The sequence below is a fragment of the Coregonus lavaretus genome (assembly GCF_964263955.1).
Source record: "Coregonus lavaretus genome assembly, chromosome: 37".
Classification (NCBI taxonomy): domain Eukaryota; kingdom Metazoa; phylum Chordata; class Actinopteri; order Salmoniformes; family Salmonidae; genus Coregonus; species Coregonus lavaretus.
This window is the reverse complement of record NC_140024.1, coordinates 29,593,872-29,616,805: the sequence shown is the minus strand read 5'-3', so window position 1 is coordinate 29,616,805 and position 22,934 is coordinate 29,593,872. Positions and strand designations below refer to the sequence as shown.

The 22,934-nt window shown below is 44.2% G+C and overlaps 1 protein-coding gene across 1 annotated transcript; it reads right to left on the bottom strand.

Annotated features, from left to right (window-relative positions):
* Window positions 1-1,382: 1,382 nt before the first annotated feature.
* LOC311111484 (DEP domain-containing protein 7-like) lies at window positions 1,383-13,915 on the bottom strand. Its single transcript, XM_084154221.1, has 9 exons — window positions 13,770-13,915; window positions 8,996-9,455; window positions 7,520-7,650; window positions 7,201-7,393; window positions 4,098-4,318; window positions 3,595-3,737; window positions 3,358-3,483; window positions 2,490-2,568; window positions 1,383-2,307 (listed from the first exon to the last, which is right to left on the bottom strand). Exons 1-9 carry the CDS (start codon window positions 13,786-13,788, stop codon window positions 2,093-2,095), a joined length of 1,587 nt encoding a protein of 528 aa, XP_084010347.1. The 5' UTR covers window positions 13,789-13,915; the 3' UTR covers window positions 1,383-2,092.
* Window positions 13,916-22,934: the final 9,019 nt, after the last annotated feature.

The following is a 22,934-nucleotide window of genomic DNA, read 5'->3' as shown; positions in this document are numbered from 1 at the left end:
TTGTAGCTAGTTAATTCTTTAAAATTGGCCAAAAGAGCTTATTCCAACATCAATGTGTGGAATTCAGTAGCTTTATCAAGAGGGTATGAGACTAGGCTTTTTCCCCTGCTACTAATCAGACATGTCTCGAAACCTGAATATGACTCAAGTTAAAACTGGCAACAAGATTCTGTAGTGGACTTTGACGTATGTTTAATTTTCTAAATATGTAAATGTGAAGTGTTGTCGGGGTATGACAGGCATCTGTCTTGTCTGCAGCTGTGAATGGACAAGAGCATCCTTTAAGAAACCCTGAGTACTGTCTGTGAACGGACAAGAGCATCATTTAAGAAACCCTGAGTACTGTCTGTGAACGGACAAGATCATCCTTTATGAAACCCTGAGTACTGTCTGTGAACGGACAAGAGCATCCTTTATGAAACCCTGAGTATGTGTGAACAGACGAGCATCCTTTAAGAAACCCTGAATACTGTCTGTGAATGGACAACAGCATCCTTTGAGAAACCCTGAGTACTGTGTGGGCTGGGAAGGTCTTGTCAGATTCTTCACTTCACTAGAAACACTGATGGGCACGAACATTATATATATCCTTTCCTCAAAATCTGGTGAATGTCCAATTTATAAAAGTAATATTTCAACTGGAGTTAACACAAGCATTGGTAAATTAACCTAAATGAATACTGTGTGGACTGGGAATATCTTGTCAGATTCCTAATTTCACTAAGAATACTGATGACACAGACATTTTGAAGTTTTCCTAGAACTCTGGGTAATGTCCAGTTCAGCAAGTAATATGTCTACATGTGTAAATATAGTTATTGGTAGCCTAAATGAACTTAGTGAGATGCAGTTAGGGACCCTGAACACTGTGACAAGCACATTCCTGATCTAGTAGGCTAAACTAAGACATTAAGTCACATCAGTATCAGAGAACCTGTTAAACCAATTAGGCATAACTATACTGGTTGACAATCTTTCTCCTGAAGCCAAGTTGTTTTTGCCTTGACAAACAAGATATTGACGTAGCGTTGTGGAATGCAGGCTAAGAAGTCTGTCTTCATTGGGACGATATGCGATATGGAAACCCAGAGAATGAATGAATCTAGGTATGTAACTGTCAGCTGTTGAGTAACAATAGTCTCTCTATTACGGTAGGAGCTACTCTGTTGGTTGGCTACAGACACCAGAAAGACCCCGAGGGATGGTCCATATGAATTTCAATGACTGTTTACAACAGTGGGAAAATAAATAAGACTCAAACTTGGGGATTTCAAATTTCCTCCTGCCTGATCTCAATCTCCAGACATTGTTATACTTTAAATGATATTGTGCGAGCGAACCACATGACAGGGAGTGGACTAGACTGGATGGCCTCACGTCAGCCTATTCTGAAATCCTTCATCTTTATTACCCACACCATCTCCCTATTGCGTAACCACAGAGAAAGAATACATTCATTGAAACAGGATACACAGAACTTCTTCTGACCTTCTCCCAAAGTGGCAGCAGACCCAGGGTTTTGTTGAGGAATATAACACTAGAAGCCATGTGCATCTGTCACACAATTAGAGTTCTCAATTACACTTTTTGTTCAGCCTGTTGCCATAGGAACCATAGAAATGTAAAATAATATGTATTATATTTTGACAGACACTTGTAGTCTCTAAATGGTGTATTTAAATGATATTTCTGGGAAGTTGTCTGGGACTGTAATTTTCTGAACTTATTTCTAAAAAAATTGTTGAATGTCCCAACTGCATTCGAAGAAAGGGCAAATGGGTTCATTTCCTTCTGAGACAATCTTTACTTCATAAGGCTGACATCCTTAGATTTTGAGCATGAAATTATATTATCAAAATGTCATCAGAGATGAATGGCCCTGTAACAGCCAAATGAAAGAGAATTCCACGTGAAATTATAAAACAATTCTCAAATTGTATTCAAGCTTTCACATTCATCTCTTCACATGAGCGAAGTAAATTAAATATATTTGTACACTGCATTTTTACAACATTTACACCACCTTTGTCTGTCTGTCTTTTCTTTTTACAAATAATACATTAGTTATTCACTTAAATATCACCTTAGTTAGCTATATATCATCACTTGACAATCTGCTTCCAAAGTACTGGACAAAGATCTCAGGATGCCCCTTGTAGAACTGTCCTAGCAAGCGTCTCTTCTCTTTGTTTGACAGTTTGGGGTTCTCGTGGATTGTCTTCAGTAGAGCCCATAATTCCTCTTTGGTAGTCTTCTGCTTGCTCTCCATGTACGCTTTTCCATTGACTCGCCTGCAATATGTAGAACCTGAGTGAAGAGAAAGATAGAGAGGAAGAGGGAGAGGGCATTACGTCTTCATTCACCACAACAAACACACAGAAGGTAGGTGACGCTTTGTCAGATAATAGTATAGACAGACAGACAGACAGACAGACAGACAGACAGACAGACAGACAGACAAACCAAACAGCTTCCAGAAGCTCACATACCTGTTAAGACTTGTGGGTCTTTCCCCTTCACAATGTTGGTCAGTCTATCGCTCACAAGCTTGTGCAACGACACTGGAATCTGAAAGGAGAAGATCAAATAAGTTAAACCATGTGATCAGGGCTGCTTTCATCTGTTTAATCTCACACACAGAACTCTGTGTTTACAAACTGTAGTCACTGTTTGAGCTCGACTCCAATATTAAAGCTATCAGAGATATGGCAGCTTGGCTAGGCTCTAGTGTTGCAATTCTCTATCGCGTCCTCTCTACCCTCATGCTGCTGAGATGTAGGCATTACACACTGAAAAAAAAGGGTTCCAAAAGGGTTCTTCGGCTGTCCCCATAGAACCCTTTTTGGTTCCAGGTAGAACCCTTTATGGTTCCAGGTAGAACCATTTTTGGTTCCAGGTAGAACCCTTTCGGGTTCCATGTAGAACCCTCTGTGGATAGGGTCTACATTGAACCCAAAAGGGTTCTACCTGGAACCAAGAAGGGTTCTTCAAAGGGTTCTCCTATGGGGACATCCGAAGAACCCTTTTAGGTTCTAGATAGCACCTTTTTTTCTAAGAGTGTTAAGATCAGTGTCTTTCATGAAGTCCCATTCAAACTCCATCCCACTGTTTGAGTAGTAAACAGTCTATTAACAGATGGTGTCAAGAGCCTCAGTGCACTGACCCAGTGGTCTTTAGTCTATATAGTTTAGACACACGTGCAAAACATCATATTAATCACCCACCTACCCACACACATGCACGTACATGCACACACACACACATACACGTACATGCACACACACACACGGACACTCACGCCTACCCGTTCACCTATTCACACACACAGCGTCTGATAAAAGATTAGTGCACACACACCTTGAAGACGTCACAGTGGTTTTCCACCATAAACAGCACCAGTAGGTCAACCTTCCCCTTGGCCAGTCTCATGCTGTAGACGATGGCACTAGAGAAAGATCTCTTCACCGCCATCCGGTTCTCTATCTGGAAAACAACACAACGTTCACATCTACCTACATATATAGAGAGTGGCTGCTAGTAGATATGACCTCAGAGTAGTTTGGCACACTACTCTCACACACACACACCACTCACCTCTTTGTGCAGTTTGACCTCCTGTGGTTTGGCAGCGACGGCCATGAATCGCAGCAGTCTGCGTAGCTCCTCTTTACTGCGAGAGTCCTGTAGCTTCAGACACAGCTGTAGGGCCTCCAGAACCTGCTCCCTCTTCCCATTCACTATCGACACACAGAGAGGACAGGATAGGTGTTAGCGCCCCTGGCAGGCTGGGAGGAATCACAGCTGTGTGAATTCATGAGAGAGAGATAGCTACAGAGGATCTTAGCCAAACTAGTTGATAAACCCAGGTGTGGCTTCAGTTTACTAGATAATACTGGAAGAAGAGGCATCCTCGCTGAGAGTCAGTAGAGGAATCTGAACCCCCCCTTTCTGTCCCCAGTCATGACGTTTGGGCTTTCACGTACTGGTTTAATCAGCTCAATGAACCCCTTACATAATACTTATTATGTAAAAGTCTAAACCCATTTATACACAGGAAATGCCCTAGAGCACATAGATAGTGTATATGGCTGTCTTACCCAGTAGTTCAGAGATGCTGGAGTGGATGTCGAAGACGTGGTTGCTGAGTAGTGGAGGGTGCTGTGTCTCTCCATAGTGCTGGGCCAGGATCCCATACACCAGTCTCTTACACTGGCCCTGGTCCTCACCGCAGCGGGGCAGACCCCTGCTCACCTCAACCACCAAGTCATCTGGCAGGAACTCCAGACAGTCCACCGCTGCTGACAACCACTCATCAGCCCTGAGAGAGGCGGGGGGGGGGGGGGAGATTATAAGTGATGATGTAAATGAAGCCAATCTAAAGAGGAGAGAGAGAGATAGCGAAGAAGAGAGAGAGAGAAGAGAGAAATAGAGAGAGAAAGAGAGCGAGAGAGAGGAGAGGAGAGAGAAATATCAGAGAGAGAGATCGAGAGAGAGGAGAGGAGAGAGAAAGATCAGAGAGAGAGAGAGGAGAGGAGAGAGAAAGATCAGAGAGAGCGAGAGAGTGGAGAGGAGAGAGAAAGATCAGAGAGAGACAGATATGTTCAATCAAGCTGCCCTTGATTTTCAGACAAGCACAGCCCAGAGACTGCAGTCAGTTAGCCATTTGTCCCTGAGTGCCAGAGAGCCCTGGGGGCAGCATCAATACAGAGAGAGGCCCTCACTGACACGCACACACACACACACACACACACACACACACCAGCCAGCTCCATTGCATAACACTGTCCTGCTGTGACAGAGGCTACGCTAGGCGTCTGGCTGCAACATGTTGAAAGGCTGGACGTACAGTACACACGCCAACCAAAGCTTAACAAGACCACCGGCCATACATTTCTGCCCAGTCAGATAAATATGTAGACTATGATTCACAGGGAGTGAGAGAGAATGGAGATCAAAATCGGCTGCTTTATGTATGACGGGAGAGTTATTGAATGTGCTCAGCAAGCTTTAACTGTAGCTAGTCAGTCAATCAGCCTCATGCCTGGGAATGTTTTGGGTTGTTGTAGCTAAAGAAGGTGTCCTTTCACTGTCCTTACCTATGCCTGGAACAAACTATTAAATGGAAGAGGGTAGGGGGATAAGGAGGGAAAGAGAGACGGAGAAGGAGATAAGTAGTAGAAATAGGACTAGTAGTAGAGGTAGTAGGATTAGTAGGATTAGTAGTAGGACTAATAGTAGTAGTAGTAGAGGTAGGACTAGTATTAGTAGTAGTAGTAGTAGTCTTAGTAGTAGTAGTAGAGGTAGAACTAGTATTATAAGTAGTAGTAGTAGTAGTAGTAGTAGAACTATTAGTAGTAGTAGTAGTAATAGTAGTAGTAGTAGTACTAATAGTAGTAGTAGTAGTAGTAGTAGTAGTAGTAGTACTATTAGTAGTAGAAGAAGTAGCAGTAGGACTAGTGGTAGTAGTAGTAGAAGTAGGACTAGTAGTAGTAGTAGTAGTAGTAGTAGTAGTAGTAGTAGGACTAGTAGTAGTAGCAGTAGTAGTAGTAGGACTAGTAGTAGTAGCAGTAGTAGTAGTAGAAGTAGGACTACTACTAGTAGTAGTAGTAGTAGTAGAAGTAGGACTAGTAGTGGTAGTAGGACTAGTAGTAGTAGTATTAGTAGTAGGACTAGTAGTAGTAGTAGGACTAGTAGTAGTAGTAGTAGTAGAAGTAGTAGTAGTAGTAGTAGGACTAGTAGTAGTAGTAGTAGCAGTAGTAGAAGTAGGACTAGTAGTAGTAGTAGTAGTAGGACTAGTAGTAGTAGAAGTAGGACTAGTAGTAGTAGTAGGACTAGTAGTATTAGTAGTAGTAGTAGTAGTAGGACTAGTAGTAGTAGTAGTAGGACTAGTAGTAGTAGTAGTAGTAGTAGTAGTAGTACTATTAGTAGTAGAAGAAGTAGCAGTAGGACTAGTGGTAGTAGTAGTAGTAGTAGGACTGGTAGTAGTAGGACTAGTAGTAGTAGTAGGAATAGTAGTAGTAGTAGTAGTAGGAATAGTAGGACTGGTAGTAGTAGGACTAGTAGTAGTAGTAGTAGTAGAAGTAGGACTAGTTGTAGTAGTAGTAGTAGGACTAGTAGTAGTAGCAGTAGTAGGACTACTAGTAGTAGTAGGACTAGTAGTAGAAGTAGGACTACTAGTAGTAGTAGTAGTAGTAGTAGTAGGACTAGTAGTAGTAGTAGTAGTAGTAGTAGTAGTAGTAGTAGTAGGACTAGTAGTAGGACTAATAGTAGTAGTAGTAGTAGGACTAGTGGTAGTAGCAGTAGTAGGACTAGTAGTAGTAGTAGGACTAGTAGTAGAAGTAGGACTAGTAGTAGTAGTAGTAGTAGTAGTAGTAGTAGTAGTAGTAGTAGGACTAGTAGTAGTAGCAGTAGTAGTAGTAGGACTAGTAGTAGTAGCAGTAGTAGTAGTAGAAGTAGGACTACTACTAGTAGTAGTAGTAGTAGTAGTAGTAGAAGTAGGACTAGTAGTGGTAGTAGGACTAGTAGTAGTAGTATTAGTAGTAGGACTAGTAGTAGTAGTAGGACTAGTAGTAGTAGTAGTAGTAGAAGTAGTAGTAGTAGTAGTAGGACTAGTAGTAGTAGCAGTAGTAGAAGTAGGACTAGTAGTAGTAGTAGTAGGACTAGTAGTAGTAGAAGTAGGACTAGTAGTAGTAGTAGGACTAGTAGTAGTAGTAGTAGAAGTAGGACTAGTAGTAGTAGTAGTAGTAGTAGTAGTAGTAGTAGTAGTAGTAGCAGTAGTAGTAGTAGTAGCAGTAGTAGTAGTAGTAGGACTAGTAGTAGTAGTAGTAGGACTAGTAGTAGTAGTAGTAGAAGTAGGACTAGTAGGAGTAGTAGTAGTAGTAGTAGGACTAGTAGTAGTAGTAGAAGTAGGACTAGTAGTGGTATGACTAGTAGTAGTAGTAGTAGTAGTAGTAGTAGTAATAGTAGTAGTAGTAGTAGTAGTATGACTAGTATTAGTATTAGTAGGACTAGTAGTAGTAGTAGTAGTTTTAGTAGTAGTAGTAGTAGTATAACTAGCAGTAGTAATAGTAGTAGTAGCAGTAGTAGTAGTAGTAGTAGGACTAGTAGTAGTAGTAGTAGTAGTAGTAGTAGTTTTAGTAGTAGTAGTGGTAGTAGGACTACTAGTAGTAGTAGGACTAGTAGTAGTAGTAGGAGACGTACTGTGCTTCGCTGAAGGCCTTCAGGACCTCTCTGTCCAGGTAGCTGGATGTGTAGAGCAGGTCTGGGTCACTGTCCATGCTGTGCAGTGGAGGCCTGGGCCGCTCCTCACCCTCCAACAGACTCTCCAGCAGGGGGAGCTCTATCAGCTGTAGCAGCCTGAACACCGTCTGCTGGCGCCACACCTCATCCACCACTGAGGAAGACAGGAAGAGAAGTCACTATAGGGACTTTACCACAGATACACACATCCAAAGTAACAAACACACACTGATAATCATGCAGGGACACATGCCAACATATATTTTCTATGGACACTTACACTCCTGTGAGAGGCCGAGGTTGATCATCTGTGGGGTGATGGTTGAGGTGACGTTGAGGTTCCCCAACACGTCCTCTAGTGATTTGTCTGTTTTGACCAGAGAGTGGTTGTTGGAGTACTGATCCTCTTTACTGAGGACGAACATAATGAGAGAAATCAGTGGACATGATTGGAGCAATCACAGACCTGTTATTACCGGAACCCAAAGTAGCATTTAGAAATTTTTATTTTTCAATCACAGGTGACCAGAATATGTCTACTTGGTGAAATTGGTGTTAAACACATTTAGCAAAACAAAAACTATCTTCCAATTTACCTCCACACTCATCTTTGGATTTTGATAGAATCATTACATTTTACGTTTTAAACGCTGTACTTGGTGCAATCATACTTTGCCTCAAGAGCGTGCTTGGTGTGTTTTTATATAAAACTCCTTGGGAGCACAGTTCACCTAAAGTATGGCTTTACAATAACACTCTCTTTCTCTCTCTCGCTCTCTCTCTTTCGCTCTACCTACTCTCTCTCTTCCTCTCTCTCGCTCGCTCTCCTCTCTCTCTTTCTCTTTCTCTACCCTCTCTCTCTCACTCTCTCTCTACTCTCTCTCTCCTCTCTTTCTCACTCTCTCTCTCTTCGTACTCTCTCTCCATTTTCTCTCTACTCTCGCTCTCTCCATCTCTCTCCACTCTTTCATCTCAGTGAGACAGATTGGAGGCAGCAGGTTTTCATGGGTACAGTCCTGAGCTGTCACTTAGGACCACTTTACATGGTTCGGGGGAGACCAGAGAGCCACCATGGCCAATGGCCATATGATATTATCCTCACACCACTTCAGTTCTCCTGTTGATCTCAGTGCAGATCTCAGTCCTCTACACTCTAGTGTCCTTAAGGAATTCTTCAGAAAAAAATAAAAGTTTCATGGAGAATAGCTACTTACTGTTCTACACTCTTAAAGACAGAAGAGAGACACATAGCATCCACAACACATACTGAAAACATTGACATCACCTCTTTATCTCTGGACTTCCCAGAATAATGACCAACGGCGCCAAATCTGCAGGCTCTGTGACAAACTCTCTAAACCCATAACCACTTATAGAGCTCTGAGTCAAAACCTACAGTCCCTGTCTCACTGCCTAAAAAGGAGCTCTCTAACCGAGTGTCTAACTGCATGTTTGGGTAGAAAGAAAAAATCATAGGAATTATGCTGCAAGAATCAAGAGTTTGAGCCATGCAAATTAGGTTTACGGGAACACATTATCACAATCATCAGCAAGGAGAGCCTTGATTGGACAACTGAGAAGCACCAATCAGTGAGAGTAACAACAAGGTCACAGACGTTGATACTCATTGGCGATACATGAGTTGAGTTTTGGGATGAAAGCCCTCATAAAATTAATTCATTGTTAATCCGCTATTTGGGAATGATTACGAAACATATCAACTCATGAACATAGCTTTAAACTCAGCCTACCGTACCGTTTGAGAGGTGGGCTATAGCTGTTCCGGTGTTTGCTCGGCGAGTCGTATTCACTCTCGATGGTGATGGTGCTCGTCGAGTGCGAGCTGGTCATGGTAGTGGGACTAGATGGAAGCGGAAGAAACCGGTACAGACTATAGCTACTGTCCTCGAAGGTGGCACGCCACTTCTCCTTATTCCCAAAGACTTTGGTGCCCACCGCCTCGAACACCCGCGAGTCCATCAGGGCCTGGCAGAGGCGTACGGCCTTGGAGCGAGGCACCTCGGCATCGCCGCAGAAACGTGACTGGATGACATGGGCCAGCACCACGTCCACAGCCTCTGACCCCAGGAAACAGTCATAGTAGGTCTTGAGGTTGTGGCGGTGGCGCTTGACCTCGACGCGCTGCTGGAGGTTGGCGATGATGCTGCTCCAGATGAAGGTGGCCCGGAACGGCTTACCGGCCATGCCCTGCTCTCCTGGGGGAGGGAATAGGAGAGGGGGGTTTAGAGACAATGGAACGTTAGGCCAGTTTGGACACTTAGTACATTCAGCACAGATCTGTGTTCTAAAGTCCACACTTTATATCTGAGTAGTAGAATTTACAGAGCTCTTCCAACAGTTCAACATCTCCAAAGTAAAGAACGTTGCAGGCCAAGAACAATAGCACACTCACCAGCCTTGACATTACACTGTTATTTATGAGCCCCCCTCTCCCCTCTTCATCTCAACGAGGACTTCACCAGCCCCTCTCCCCTCTTCATCTCAACAAGGACTGCAACACGTGGAATATGTACACACACGTACACACACACACACACACACAGTGTAATGCTCTAACAAGCCTTGTAATGGAACCATTGGGACTAATGTCCCACCCCAACCGATCCCCTATAACATGCACAGACACTCTTCTAACAGATAAACACACACACAAACCAGATGTACACACCATGCCGCCCCCATCCCTCTTCATCCAACTCTTATACAATGATCAGATTGTCAGCCTCGTCTCCAGGGCTGTCTCAGCATGCTCTTTCCTATCCAGCCCCACATCAACAGGGTGGGCCGTATCCCACATCACACATCATACACACACAGAATGAACATCATAAGATCGCACCAGTGAGGATAATCATTTCAAACTCATCAAAAACCTTCTGTAATCTTCACATGCAGATATAATTACAGGCAGACACTCACAGTAACCCACACGTATACCTCAATACGCTGTGCATCAATGCATGGCTCTACTTCAACTGCTGCACTGACAATACTGCACCATAAACAGCTTATTTTTCTGATGTCACCAACCACAGGGACCAAGAGAAGAGAGGAGTGGGGGAGAGGGGAACAGAAGGGAGAGGGAGAAGGGGAGAGGGGGAGGGGCTGGTGAAGTCCTCGTTGAGATAAAGAGGGGAGAGGGGGGAGGGGCTGGTGAAGTCCTTGTTGAGATGAGGGGAGAGGGGCTGGTGAAGTCCTCAATGAGATGAGGGGGGAGAGGGGGGGGGGGCTGGTGAAGTCCTTGTTGAGATGAAGAGGGGAGAGGGGGGAGGGGCTGGTGTAGTCCTTGTTGAGATGAGGGGAGAGGGGCTAGTGAAGTCCTCAATGAGATGAGGGGGGAGAGGGGGGAGGGGCTGGTGAAGTCCTTGTTGAGATGAAGAGGGGAGAGGGGCTGGTGAAGTCCTCGTTGAGATGAAGAGGGGAGAGGGGCTGGTGAAGTCCTCGTTGAGATGAAGGGGGTAGGGGCTGGTGAAGTCCTCGTTGAGATGAAGGGGGGCCACAGCTTGCCTACTCCGCTGCTGTCATTGACACTGGTTTTGCTGGTGGTTGTGGAAGGAAAAGGGTGTGCGTGTGTGTTTGTGTTTGTGTGTGGTAGGTCCCCCCAGCGGGAACCATTTAAAGTCTGGTAAGCAAATGTTAGCGTAGTCTTCAGGAAGGAGCTGAGAATAGAACACTGGGGACTGAAGCTCAACAAATAACTTCCTCACAGCCCCACTACAGGCTCATATGACATCACGATGACATCACCTGATAAAGACCATTATAATAATAATAATAATAATATGCCATTTAGCAGACGCTTTTATCCAAAGCGACTTACAGTCATGCGTGCATACATTTTTGTGTATGGGTGGTCCCGGGGATTGAATATGACCCCAAAACACACTACTAGCTCAATGACCATGCTTAGCAGCACCAGACGGAGTAGGATAAAGTTGCTCCTAAGATGATCTAACATCATCTAATAACATTTTCACCCTTAATGGTTAAGGTTATGATTTGAGGATGGTAATCTGATTCTAGATCTGTGTCAAAGGGCACCTTCCACCTGGAGCGTAACAAAACAGGTCCATAAGGAAGAAGGCATGTGCTGGATGAATCATATCTCGATGAACCATAGGTTGATGTGTCCCATTGATATTGATGTCAAACACAGTTTCCCTCTTCAGATGGCACTCAGCCAAGAAAATATCCTGTAACGCTTGGAAGGTTTTGCATATAACGGATGTAACCAATGAACTATGGTGTAACAGGCACCGTCCAGTCACTACAGCTGTTTGACAGACAGTTGATAGCTGGAATAATATCACAACTCTGGATAAAATAACAAGAAAAAGATCTTAGCCTGACATGACCATCACAGCATGGTTGATAGCCTGACATGACCATCACAGCATGGTTGATAGCCTGACATGACCATCACAGCACGGTTGATAGCCTGACATGACCATCACAGCACGGTTGATAGCCTGACATGACCATCACAGCACGGTTGATACCCTGACATGACCATCACAGCACGGTTGATAGCCTGACATGACCATCACAGCACGGTTGATAGCCTGACATGACCATCACAGCACGGTTGATAGCCTGACATGACCATCACAGCACGGTTGATAGCCTGACATGACCATCACAGCACGGTTGATAGCCTGACATGACCATCACAGCACGGTTGATAGCCTGACATGACCATCACAGCATGGTTGATAGCCTGACATGACCATCACAGCATGGTTGATAGCATGACATGACCATCACAGCACGGTTGATCCATAAACTATGGACACTATGCATGAGAGATATCAACTGAATAGATGTCAAACAGAGGGAGATGAAGCTCAGTTGGTAGAGCATGGTACCTGCAACATCAGGGTTGTGGGTTCGATTCCCACGGGGGACCAGTATGAAAAAGTACAAAAATGTATGCACTCACTACTGTAAGTTGCTCTGGATAAGAATGTCTGCAAAATGACTAAAATGTAAAATGATGAAGTGAAAAACAAAGAACCTACAGGCTAATATTGATGACAATGTAATAGTGGCCTAATGCAGGCCTTAAAAAAGACATGAGGCTGAAATACAATTACACAGGATTACAAGACATTAATTGGTTTAACACCCAGAAAACCCCATTACTGGATAAATTACTGTAAACTGCATTAGGGTGGAATCCTTTATTTGGGGGTTAAGAAAGGGTTATTAGAGTGCGACCATCTGGAAAAACCGTCTGGGGGTCCTGGTACAGTAATCCGGATCTGCTCAATGTCAGCATCACTCAGGTTGAGGAGGTCATAGACTTATATCACAGAGGTCACGGGGTCGATGTGCGGATGAAAACAATCCTGGGAATCCGAATGGTCTGTCACCTCGGTTTGCCCGCCCCGACTGAGATTGGAGCCAGTTTGCATAGCTGTCGCCAAACATCCCACCTCCCCTCCCTCCCTCAGTCCCCAGCTCTGCCTCTCTTCTCCCACGGGCGCGTTGCATCAGGTGGGAATTCGCTCTATTCCGTCAAGGGCGACAGAGAGCGGTGTGTTTGCACACCATGCAGGTAAATAATCGCAATGGGAACAGTATCACCGCATACTTACTCACAAATGGAACGTGTTGACTTGTGGACTGATAGGGGAGACTATTTGCTGTAGCCGTAAGTGCACCTATTGGAAAGAATTAGGTCAGGTAGAAGACCTTGTGGTTTTACATGATTCTTTCATGATTTTACATAGCTTATTTTTTATAGCCAACTAACAAGGAGATTTCGAAGAATGAAAAAAAGCAACAGGCATCATTTACATTTACGTCATTTAGCAGACGCTCTTATCCAGAGCGATTTACAAATTGGGATCAGACATAAAGTAGGCTAGGATTGGTTGTGTGACGTTCATTCCTTTACGCGCTCAGACTAGTCACAATTGATAGAGCCTGAAGGAAAACACTAATGTAAATCTAAAACCCATGCAGTTTGAATTTGAATCTAAATACATCTCACGGCAGGTTATGCCTTAGCCTACAAGAGCTGAAAAGCTGCATTGCCACACGTCCTTGGGAATCAGAAATACTGTAGTTCCTCCGAAGAAAAAATACCCTCACAGTAGCCTAATAATTAATAGAGCTATGGTAATGAATTAATTATTTGAACATATGAACTGTTAACTGTTACATTAGGAAACAATATATAAAATGTTTAGCAATTACAGGCTATATAGCCTAGTTGACTGGGATGTGATCAATCTAGGTGACAACTAAAAACGGAGCCATAGGCTTAGGATACATTTAAATTATAAATAATTTGGATCTATTCAGCTCCATAGCCTAAACAGTGATGCATTGACACATTCATTGAACACATTCATTGAAACTGTAGCAAAAGCAAATCACTTTCTCTAACATTTTCTGATTGGCTTATTGGAAAACGAAACAAAAGCTGTGGCATGATTTCGTAACAACAACAAAAAAAACATTTCAATGTTATCATAAAGGAGGAAATATATTATTATGCCTACCTCGTTGTTTGTGCAGCATGAAAAAGTTCCCGGAGCGCTAAACAGCTAACTCTCTTTTCCTCCGTATCATTTGGCTCATACTACTAACGTCTGTCCTCTTGCTATCTCCGAAGTCCCCTTTCGCACCACAGTGACGCCACTGCAGGGTCAACCCCGAAACCGCCTCCCTCTTTATATGCTATTTAGGACGCGCATTTACAACGTTAAATAACGCCTCCACCTCCAACCTCATTTACATGATAAGTATTTTGCTTTTTAGACATTTAGCCTATGAAAAGACCGAGAAGATGTTTTAAAAGTGTTACATCTCTCTGTATCCCTCTCTCTCTCACACACAGACACGCGCGCGCGCACACACATATTAATTGTATAGGTTTCAAATTCTTTAACAGAGACCAAAGGTTTATACACTTTAGCTGTTTACATGTTCTGAATTGACATCTTACCTTTAGCCTGTCGCCTGTAAATTACAGAGACATGTTTGGTCAGCAGTTAACCAGGCAATAAACTATTGTTAGGCTACCTCCTAAAGAATTCCCATCAGCAAACTTTCTAAAGGTATTTCCTAGAACAGAGTTCATCTCCTGAAAGCATTAGTCATTATACAATGCATCTGAGAGGAACACCGTGGTTCTATTAAATTATAGTGGAGAAATCACAGCTATAGCTACAATCAGTCACATTCAACCACTGAACCACATTCACTCCTCCTAGACACCATAAAGGCAAACCATTCAAATGGCAAAAGACTGAGGCAAAATCTGTGCAGAGGTTGGCTACAGTCTCCAGGCTCTGTGGTGCTCCCTCTCCCTCTCATAGCCTCACCTTGTTAAACATACAGTATAAAAACGCTGATAGCAGAACAGCTGATAGCAACCACTATTTTTATTTGACAGAGCGTAGGGAGGGGAGCAGGAGCATGCAAAACACTTGGATGCCACCCCGCTCTGTGTGTTTTTACAAGACCATTTAATTCTACTGAGTGGAAAGAGAGAGAGAGCGAGAGAGAGAGAGAGAGAGAGAGAGAGAGAGAGAGAGAGAGAGAGAGAGAGAGAGAGAGAGAGAGAGAGAGAGAGAGAGAGAGAGAGAGAGAGAGAGAGAGAGAGAGAGTAGAGAGAGAGAGAGAGAGAGAAAGAGAGAGAGAGAGAGAGAGAGAGAGAGAGAGAGAGAGCGAGAGAGAGAGAGAGAGAGAGAAAGAGAGAGAGAGAGAGAGAGAGAGAGAGAGAGAGAGAGAGAGAGAGAGAGAGCAGGAGGGTGACAGAGGGAGGATAGTTACTGAGGAGGAGAGACAGCTAGAGAAAGAGGTTGAAGAAAAGGAACAAAGGAGAAAGGAAGTCCTAAAGTCTTGGGTTGGAGTCCTAAAGTCTTGGATTGGAGTCCTAAAGTCTTGGGTTGGAGTCCTAAAGTCTTGGATTGGAGTCCTAAAGTCTTGGGTTGGAGTCCTAAAGTCTTGGGTTGGAGTCCTAAAGTCTTGGGTTGGAGTTCTAAAGTCTTGGGTTGGAGTCCTAAAGTCTTGGGTTGGAGTCCTAAAGTCTTGGGTTGGAGTTCTAAAGTCTTGGGTTGGAGTCCTAAAGTCTTGGGTTGGAGTCCTAAAGTCTTGGGTTGGAGTCCTAAAGTCTTGGGTTGGAGTCCTAAAGTCTTGGATTGGAGTCCTAAAGTCTTGGGTTGGAGTCCTAAAGTCTTGGGTTGGAGTCCTAAAGTCTTGGATTGGAGTCCTAAAGTCTTGGATTGGAGTTCTAAAGTCTTGGGTTGCTGACTGAGTGAGAATGAGCCTTGATTCAGACCCTCCAAATCTAAATACTGTGGTAGATGGACTTATGACTACCACAGTCATGATATTGTAGCAAATTTGGGGGGTAGCCCCGACCGGGAATCAAACCCCGGTCCAGCGACTGTCAACCCAACACCTTAGCCAACAGATCTGAACCTCCCGACAAGGTCACCAGGGGTTGGGTTAAGGTCGCTACCTTAAAACCCCTTCCGTCGGAAGAGTGTGTCCCCACGCTTCTCTATACCAAGTCCCTCACATGCACGCATCGCTAGGTGTTGGGTTAAGGTTGCTACAATATTATATCCAGGCTCTGTCGTAGCCGGCCGTGACCGGGAGACCCATAGGGCGGTGCACAATTGGCCCAGCGTCGTCCAGGGTAGGGGAGGGAATGGCCGGCAGGGATGTAGCTCAGTTGGTAGAGCATGGCGTTTGCAACGCCAGGGTTGTGGGTTCGATTCCCACGGGGGGCCAGTATGCAAAATAAAAAATAATAATGTATGCACTCACTAACTGTAAGTCGCTCTGGATAAGAGCGTCTGCTAAATGACTAAAATGTAAATGTAAAAATATTATATAGTCCTATAGGTGAGGTTTGAGGTCAGAGTGTTTTAAGGAGGCATCGTAAACAAGCTGGTTACATTGGAATAGCCTCAGCTTTGTGTAATTATGAGGTCAATGACAGATGACTGTATCTATACCCCACTTCATGTCTGCTTTCTCTCATGTCAATCCTTCTCCCTAGATCCCTTCTATAAACTACTGCAACCATGTCATGTAAACCTTTATGCTGTTGACAGCAACAGTTTCTAACGTGTGGGGTAGGTGCCAGGGCTGAGGTGAGTGGTCACCCAAAGTAACTGAAACAGAAGCAGCAGTCTCATGCATAAAACAGCACGTACACAGAGAGAGAGAGAGAGAAAGAGAGAGAGAGAGAGAGAGAGAGAGAGAGAGAGAGAGAGAGAGAGAGAGAGAGAGAGAGATAGAGAGAACGGGTAGAGAGAGAGAGAGAGAGAGAGAGAGACACAGATCTGAAACTTAACACCTGTGCACAGACACCCTCAGGTGACAAAGCAGCCATAATGATGTGACTGAAAACAGCCCACATGTTTTCTACAGTTTAGTAAACATCCATTGTGGTCGGAATCTCAGGATTGTTTGGCAGCTTGTGAGAGGCCACACACACTCACTCACGCTCATGCAGGAAGGCAGGCACTCACCCACCCATGCAGAAACACACACACAAAAACAACCACACACACTTCATCCAGTCTGAAAGGGATAGATCCAGTCTGGAGGGGATAGATCCTGTCTGAAGAGGATAGATCCAGTCTGGAGGATCCAGTCTGAAGGGGATAGATCCAGTCTGGAGGATCCAGTCTGAAGAGAATAGATCCAGTCTGAAGGGGATAGATCCAGTCTGAAGGGGATAGATCCAGTCTGAAGTGGATAGATCCAGTCTGAAGGGGATAGATCCAGTCTGAAGGGGATAGATCCTGTCTGAAGGGGATAGATCCACAAACTGAGATCCTCACTGGAGAAGCACCCATTTCTATAGAAACATAATCCACTGACATGGAAATCCATAAAGGTGATACAGTGAACTCAAGGCGTACAGTGCGTCATGAGTACTGAAAGGAAGACTGAATATTACAGATTATCTCTCAAAGACACAATACTGGAGAAGAGCAAAGAAGGCAACTGTGCCGGCGGGAAACCGGTTTGACAGAGGATGGTTACATTCTCCAACATTGTTTATGTGTGTGTGTGTGTGTGTGTGTGTGTGTGTGTGTGTGTGTGTGTGTGTGTGTGTGTGTGTGTGTGAGTGAGAGAGAGAGGGTGTGTGTGTGTGTGAGAGAGAGAGAGTATGTGTGTGGGGGGTGCATTTGCTTGAGTCTCCTCCCTGTCCTTGTCACCTCATTTCCTAGATGATTATAGATAGAAAAGTTCTAGAGAGATGGATGATTAAGACAACAAAAAAACTCCAAAGAAGAAAGACATGGAACGATAAGAAACATTTAGAGATTGTTTCCGTCCCGCACACTTTCTGGGAGGTCACATTCACATGAAACAGTTCCCAGAGCAGTAAATGTTAACCCCTAACCATAAAACACAATGTAACACACCTATAAACAGCACAATACAGACTGCTCCACGGTGTGACTAAATACAGACTAGAGAGCAGGTGAACTCATATGAAAGACAAAGCTCAGGACGTGGTCAAACGCTCTAAATGAAATGCCACAACTCCTCCTGAAACCACCAACAGAAACTCAAACTAAGAGCTGACTGGATGTGTTAAACTTCCAAATAGGACTCCAGGCCCAGTGTTGGAGCACTCACAAAGCATGTTGACAACACACAATTAGAATGATTCTATTTCTGTGGTTGAGATTAACTGATCACGTTATGCCTTTTTCCCCAGGTGGACATAAACTATTTTGAGGCCCAGGACTAAAGTCTCCACTGGAATGTCCTCCATTCCACACTGACAACTCAGAGCAAAGGCATGATATATGACCAATAAGACCACTCCGCGTTGTGTCGTGCATAAGAACAGCCCTTAGCCGTGGTATATTGGCCATGTACCACACCTCCTCGGGCCTTATTGCTTAAATATACCTATATACCTATATACCTATATACACCTATATACACCTATATAGGTATATGATATATTATATCCTAATGAGAAACCTTTATACATACACAAGATGACCTATAACATAACCTAATAGACTAACTCACCACAAATGTGTTACTCCAAACAGCAAGAAGGTCTAAATGTAGTTACAAGAGAATATTACACTTGAATTCAGAGCTGTCTCTTTGCCTTACTGACTGTCAGTGTCAAGCCTGCAGCGTGAAAACCATGCAGGTTGGCATTTACTGGGATGACTCATGTACTGGAGGCAGAGTGGTCACTAGCTGGCGCAGCCACAGTCATAAAATCTGATTTTAAACCTTAACCCTAATGATTGCTAACCCTAACCTTAAATGAAGACCAAAAAGCTAATTTTAGTTTTTATGAATTTTTACAATATCGCCAGTTTTGACTTTGCCACTGGCCAATCTAGTGGAAACCACTCAGTGCTGCCTCCAGGGCAAGGCTCATGACAATAAATGTCAACATGCGAAAAACATCCACATGAACTGGTTCTATTGCTCTCCTGAGCCCTGTTTATACCTGGTGCTAACATGCGTCCTATGTCCTGATCTTGTCCACATTCTGATCTTGTCCACATTCTGATTGTGCCCACATTTACAGGTGTAGGCGATTAAAAGACACAATCTGATTGTGATCAGATCTTCCTGACCTCCGGATCTGGATGGTCAAACCATTTAAATCATAATTTACCAACCACTAAAATCATTGACAGGAAGCACCATTGACCTAAGTCTTATGGCACCAGTAACTGTCTTAAAATAAATCAATTCATAATATTTTGAAAGAATTTCTGTCAAATAATTTGCAGACAGGGAGAAACCAGCTGATCAGGTCACAATCTGGACACAGTGGACGGATGAGACACATTTTAACACCATGTGTAGACGCAACAAAACTTGATCAGATGGGCATTGGATCATATTTATCAGATCACAAAACTCACATGTTAGCGCAAGGTGTAAACAAGGCTCTAGTCAGATGTGATGGTGTTCCTTAAACCAGCCACCTACACTGAGCGTACAAAACATTAGGAACACCTTCCTAATATTGAGTTGCACCCCCTTATGCCCTCAGAACAGCCTCAATTCGTCGGGGAATGGACTCTACAAGGTGTCGAAGGCGTTCCACAGGGATGCTGCCCATGTTGACGCTAATGCTTCCCGCAGTTGTGTCAAGTTGGCTGGATGTCCTTTGGGTGGTGGACCACACAGGAAACGGTTGAGCGTGAAAAACCCAGCAGCGTTGCAGTTCTTGACACACTCAAACCGGTGCGCCTGGCACCTACTACCAAACCACATTTAAAGGCACTTACATCTTTTGGCTTGCCCATTCACCCTCTGAATGGCACACATACACAATCCATCTCTCAGTTGTCTCAAGGCTTGAAAATCCTTCTTTAACCTGTCTCCTCCCCTTCATCTACACTGATTGAAGTGAATTTAACAAGTGACATCAATAAGGGATCATAGCTTTCACCTGGTCAGTCTATGTCGTGGAAAGAGCAGGTGTTCATAATGTTTTGTACACTCAGTGTGTCATAGCTGCAAAACGGAAGACATCTCTCATGCACACACATACATCACGTGTACACACACATGCACACATACACCTGTGCTGAAATGTCACCAAACAGCTCTTTGGTTAACACAATTAAGAGAACTAGTCCACAAGGTCAAAGCAATGTTTGCTCTCCTCTTTCACTTCCTGTACCGGGAAAATGAACCAACTTTATTTCCTTGACTTTCCCCTTCAAACGTATCACCCATACAATGTCAGAGGAGAATGATTGCTTGCTTTAGGGCTGATGTGGTTATGAATTAGCTAAATGTATTTGGTTAGCGAGTGTTCCCGGTATAATGGGTGGATTCAGAGGAGGCTGGTGGGAGGAGCTATCGGAGGACGGGCCCATGTAATGGCTGGAATGGAACCAATGGAATGGAGTCAAACACGTTGTTTCCATGTGTTTGGTACCTTTCCATTTATTCCGTTCCAGCCATTACAATGAGCCCATCCTCCTATAGCTCCTCCCACCAGCCTCCTCTGGGTGGATTGTGTTCTACTCCCTCATTCAGTGTGAGGACAGATTATCTACATCAGTGGTTCCCAACTTTTTTCAGTTACTGTACCACCAACTGAATTTTGTTCTACCCGGAGTACCCCCTCATGTGCATTTTACCAGTAAGCCTATGGTCTCATGAGTCTTCTCAAGTACCCCCTGTGGATAGGCCAAGTACCCCCAGGGGTGCTAGTACCCCTCGTTGGGAACCACTGATGGACGTCACTGCTTATGACCAACATGAGTGAGTCTCTTCTCTATTAGGATGCAGTGTTCCCATGACCCAGTGGGACATCATCAGCACATCATCAGGCTGTCCAATTCCTCCTGGCATGGAGACATAGAAACCAGCTCAGTCTCACCCAGTCTCAAAGGATTCAACTCTGTTCATCTCCCACATATTAAACTATGTATCAATATTCATATGCTTTTCAGCTGTAGGCCTAGAACAAGCGTTTGTGTTCCACAAGCCCGGCGTCTCTCCCAGTGATGCCCGCACTGGAATCCCAAACGCCCCACACCCCACCCCTGCCCAGAGGACAGGGGACAGTGCCCTCCTTCATAGGGCCGTGGTGGGAGAACAGGGCCACTTTTGTTTTCTGGAGGGTACAGGGGAACGTTTTCTGCATTGTGGTCGTCCGGACAATCACATTTTATTCAACAGGCCGCTGGCTCTTGGCGGAGGCTAGGGCACAGGCCACAACGTCAGACGTCCATTGTCAAAGGGAATAGTCTGTTCCAAGAGAGGGCGAGTAGCATCACAGTCTGATCTTCCTGCCTCAGTGTGTTCTCTCTCTGGAAACTATAGAACATGTCACATATTGGACACGCAGACAAAGACAGACGGACACCATATTCCCCTTTTCTCCCTCTCTGGCTCTCTCCCTCTCTATTTCTCTCTCACACATCATAGGGAAGGAGCAGTGCGCTCAGGTTTTAGAGGCTTTCAGCACACAGGTGGCTTACGCAAGCAGAAGTAACTGTCCTCCTCCATAGGTTACTGTGTGAGGCTACAGCATGTGTTTTATGAAAAGGTTAAACCCCAACCGGCCTCTCCCTGTGTGGTTATGAACGTGAAGTGAGTTGCCAAGGGAAACCTCTCACTCTCACCTGCATAGTCAAACTCAGTTTCTTTGAAGTCTCTGTGGTATTGAACAGGAACTGGATGGGCACACTAAAGATCTATGTGTGACGATGGCTAGTGATGCCAATCACGCAATGCTTTTAGGTGGTTTCCTTTCCAGATTTCCGTGACAGGTGAAAAGGGAAATGCTAGTTTAATAACTATCACACTGTCAAGACGTGTTATGTATGACTGGGACTGGGCCAATACAGTGGAATTCTTGATCTACCAGCCGGACCCCCCAAAAAAAAAAAAAGTCAAACATGCAGTCAAACTGCCTTTCTTGTCAGAGATTTGGTTCTAGTTTACATGTAGATTGACCGGTTAAGTGTGCATTTTCAGTAAACGGCCTGGCAAAATACTAGTCGTGGTACGCGAGAAACATTTACCCACCATGTGCAGCTCATAATACCAGTCTCCTGTCATATCATGTCTCCCGAGTGGCGCAGTGGTCTAAGGCACTGCATTGCAGTGCTAGCTGTGCCACTCGAGATCCTGGTTCAAATCCAGGCTCTGTTGTAGCCGGCTGCAACCGGGAGACCCATGGGGCGGCGCACAATTGGCTCAGGGTAGGGGAGGGAATGACTGGCAGGGATGTAGCTCAGTTGGTAGAGCATGGCGTTTGCAACGCCAGGGTTGTGGGTTCGATTCCCATGGGGGGCCAGTATTTAAAAAATGATGTATTCACTAACTGTAAGTCGCTCTGGATAAGAGTGTCTGCTAAATGTAAATATCCAGTGCATTGCAAAAGTATTCATCCCACTTGGTGTTTTTCCTATTTTGTTGCATTACAACCTGTAATTTAAATTGATTTTTATTTGGATTTCATGAAGAATAGAAGAAGAATATGCCATTTAGCAGACGCTTTTATCCAAAGCGACTTACAGTCATGCATGCATACATTTTTTTTTTTTGTGTATGGGTGGTCCCGGGGATCGAACCCACTACCTTGGTGTTACAAGCGCCATGCTCTACCAGCTGAGCTACAGAGGACCACTTCATGTATGTCCATTTCATGTAATGGACATACACAAAATAGTCCAAATTGGTGAAGTGAAATGAAAAAAATAACTTGTTTAAGAAATATTCTAAAAAATAAATAACGGAAAAGTGGTGTGTGCATATATATTCACCCCCTTTGCTATGAAGCCCCTAAATCAGATCTGGTGCAACCAATTACCTTCAGAAGTCACATAATTAGTTATATAATGTCCACCTGTGTGCAATCTAAGTGTCACATGATCTGTCACATGATCTCAGTATATATACACCTGTTCTGAAAGGCCCCAGAGTCTGCAACACCACTAAGCAAGCAGCACCATGAAGACCAAGGAGCTCTCCAAACAGGTCAGGGACAAAGTTGTGGAGAAGTACAGATCAGGGTTGGGTTATAAAAAAAATATCCGAAACTTTGAACATCCCACGGAGCACCTTTAAATCCATTATAAAAAAAAAAAGAAAGAATATGGCCCTACAACAAACCTGCCAAGAGAGGGCGGCCCACCAAAACTCAAAGCCCAGACCTCAATCCAATTGCGAATCTGTGGTAT

Excerpts from the sequence above, each read along its gene's own strand:
- LOC311111484 (XM_084154221.1), bottom strand. Across the intron at positions 7,651-8,995 it reads TATAGCCCACCTCTCAAACG|TAAAGAGGATCAGTACTCCA; the intron begins GTACGGTAGGCT and ends GTTCGTCCTCAG. Across the intron at positions 3,738-4,097 it reads CAGCATCTCTGAACTACTGG|TGAATGGGAAGAGGGAGCAG; the intron begins GTAAGACAGCCA and ends GTGTGTCGATAG.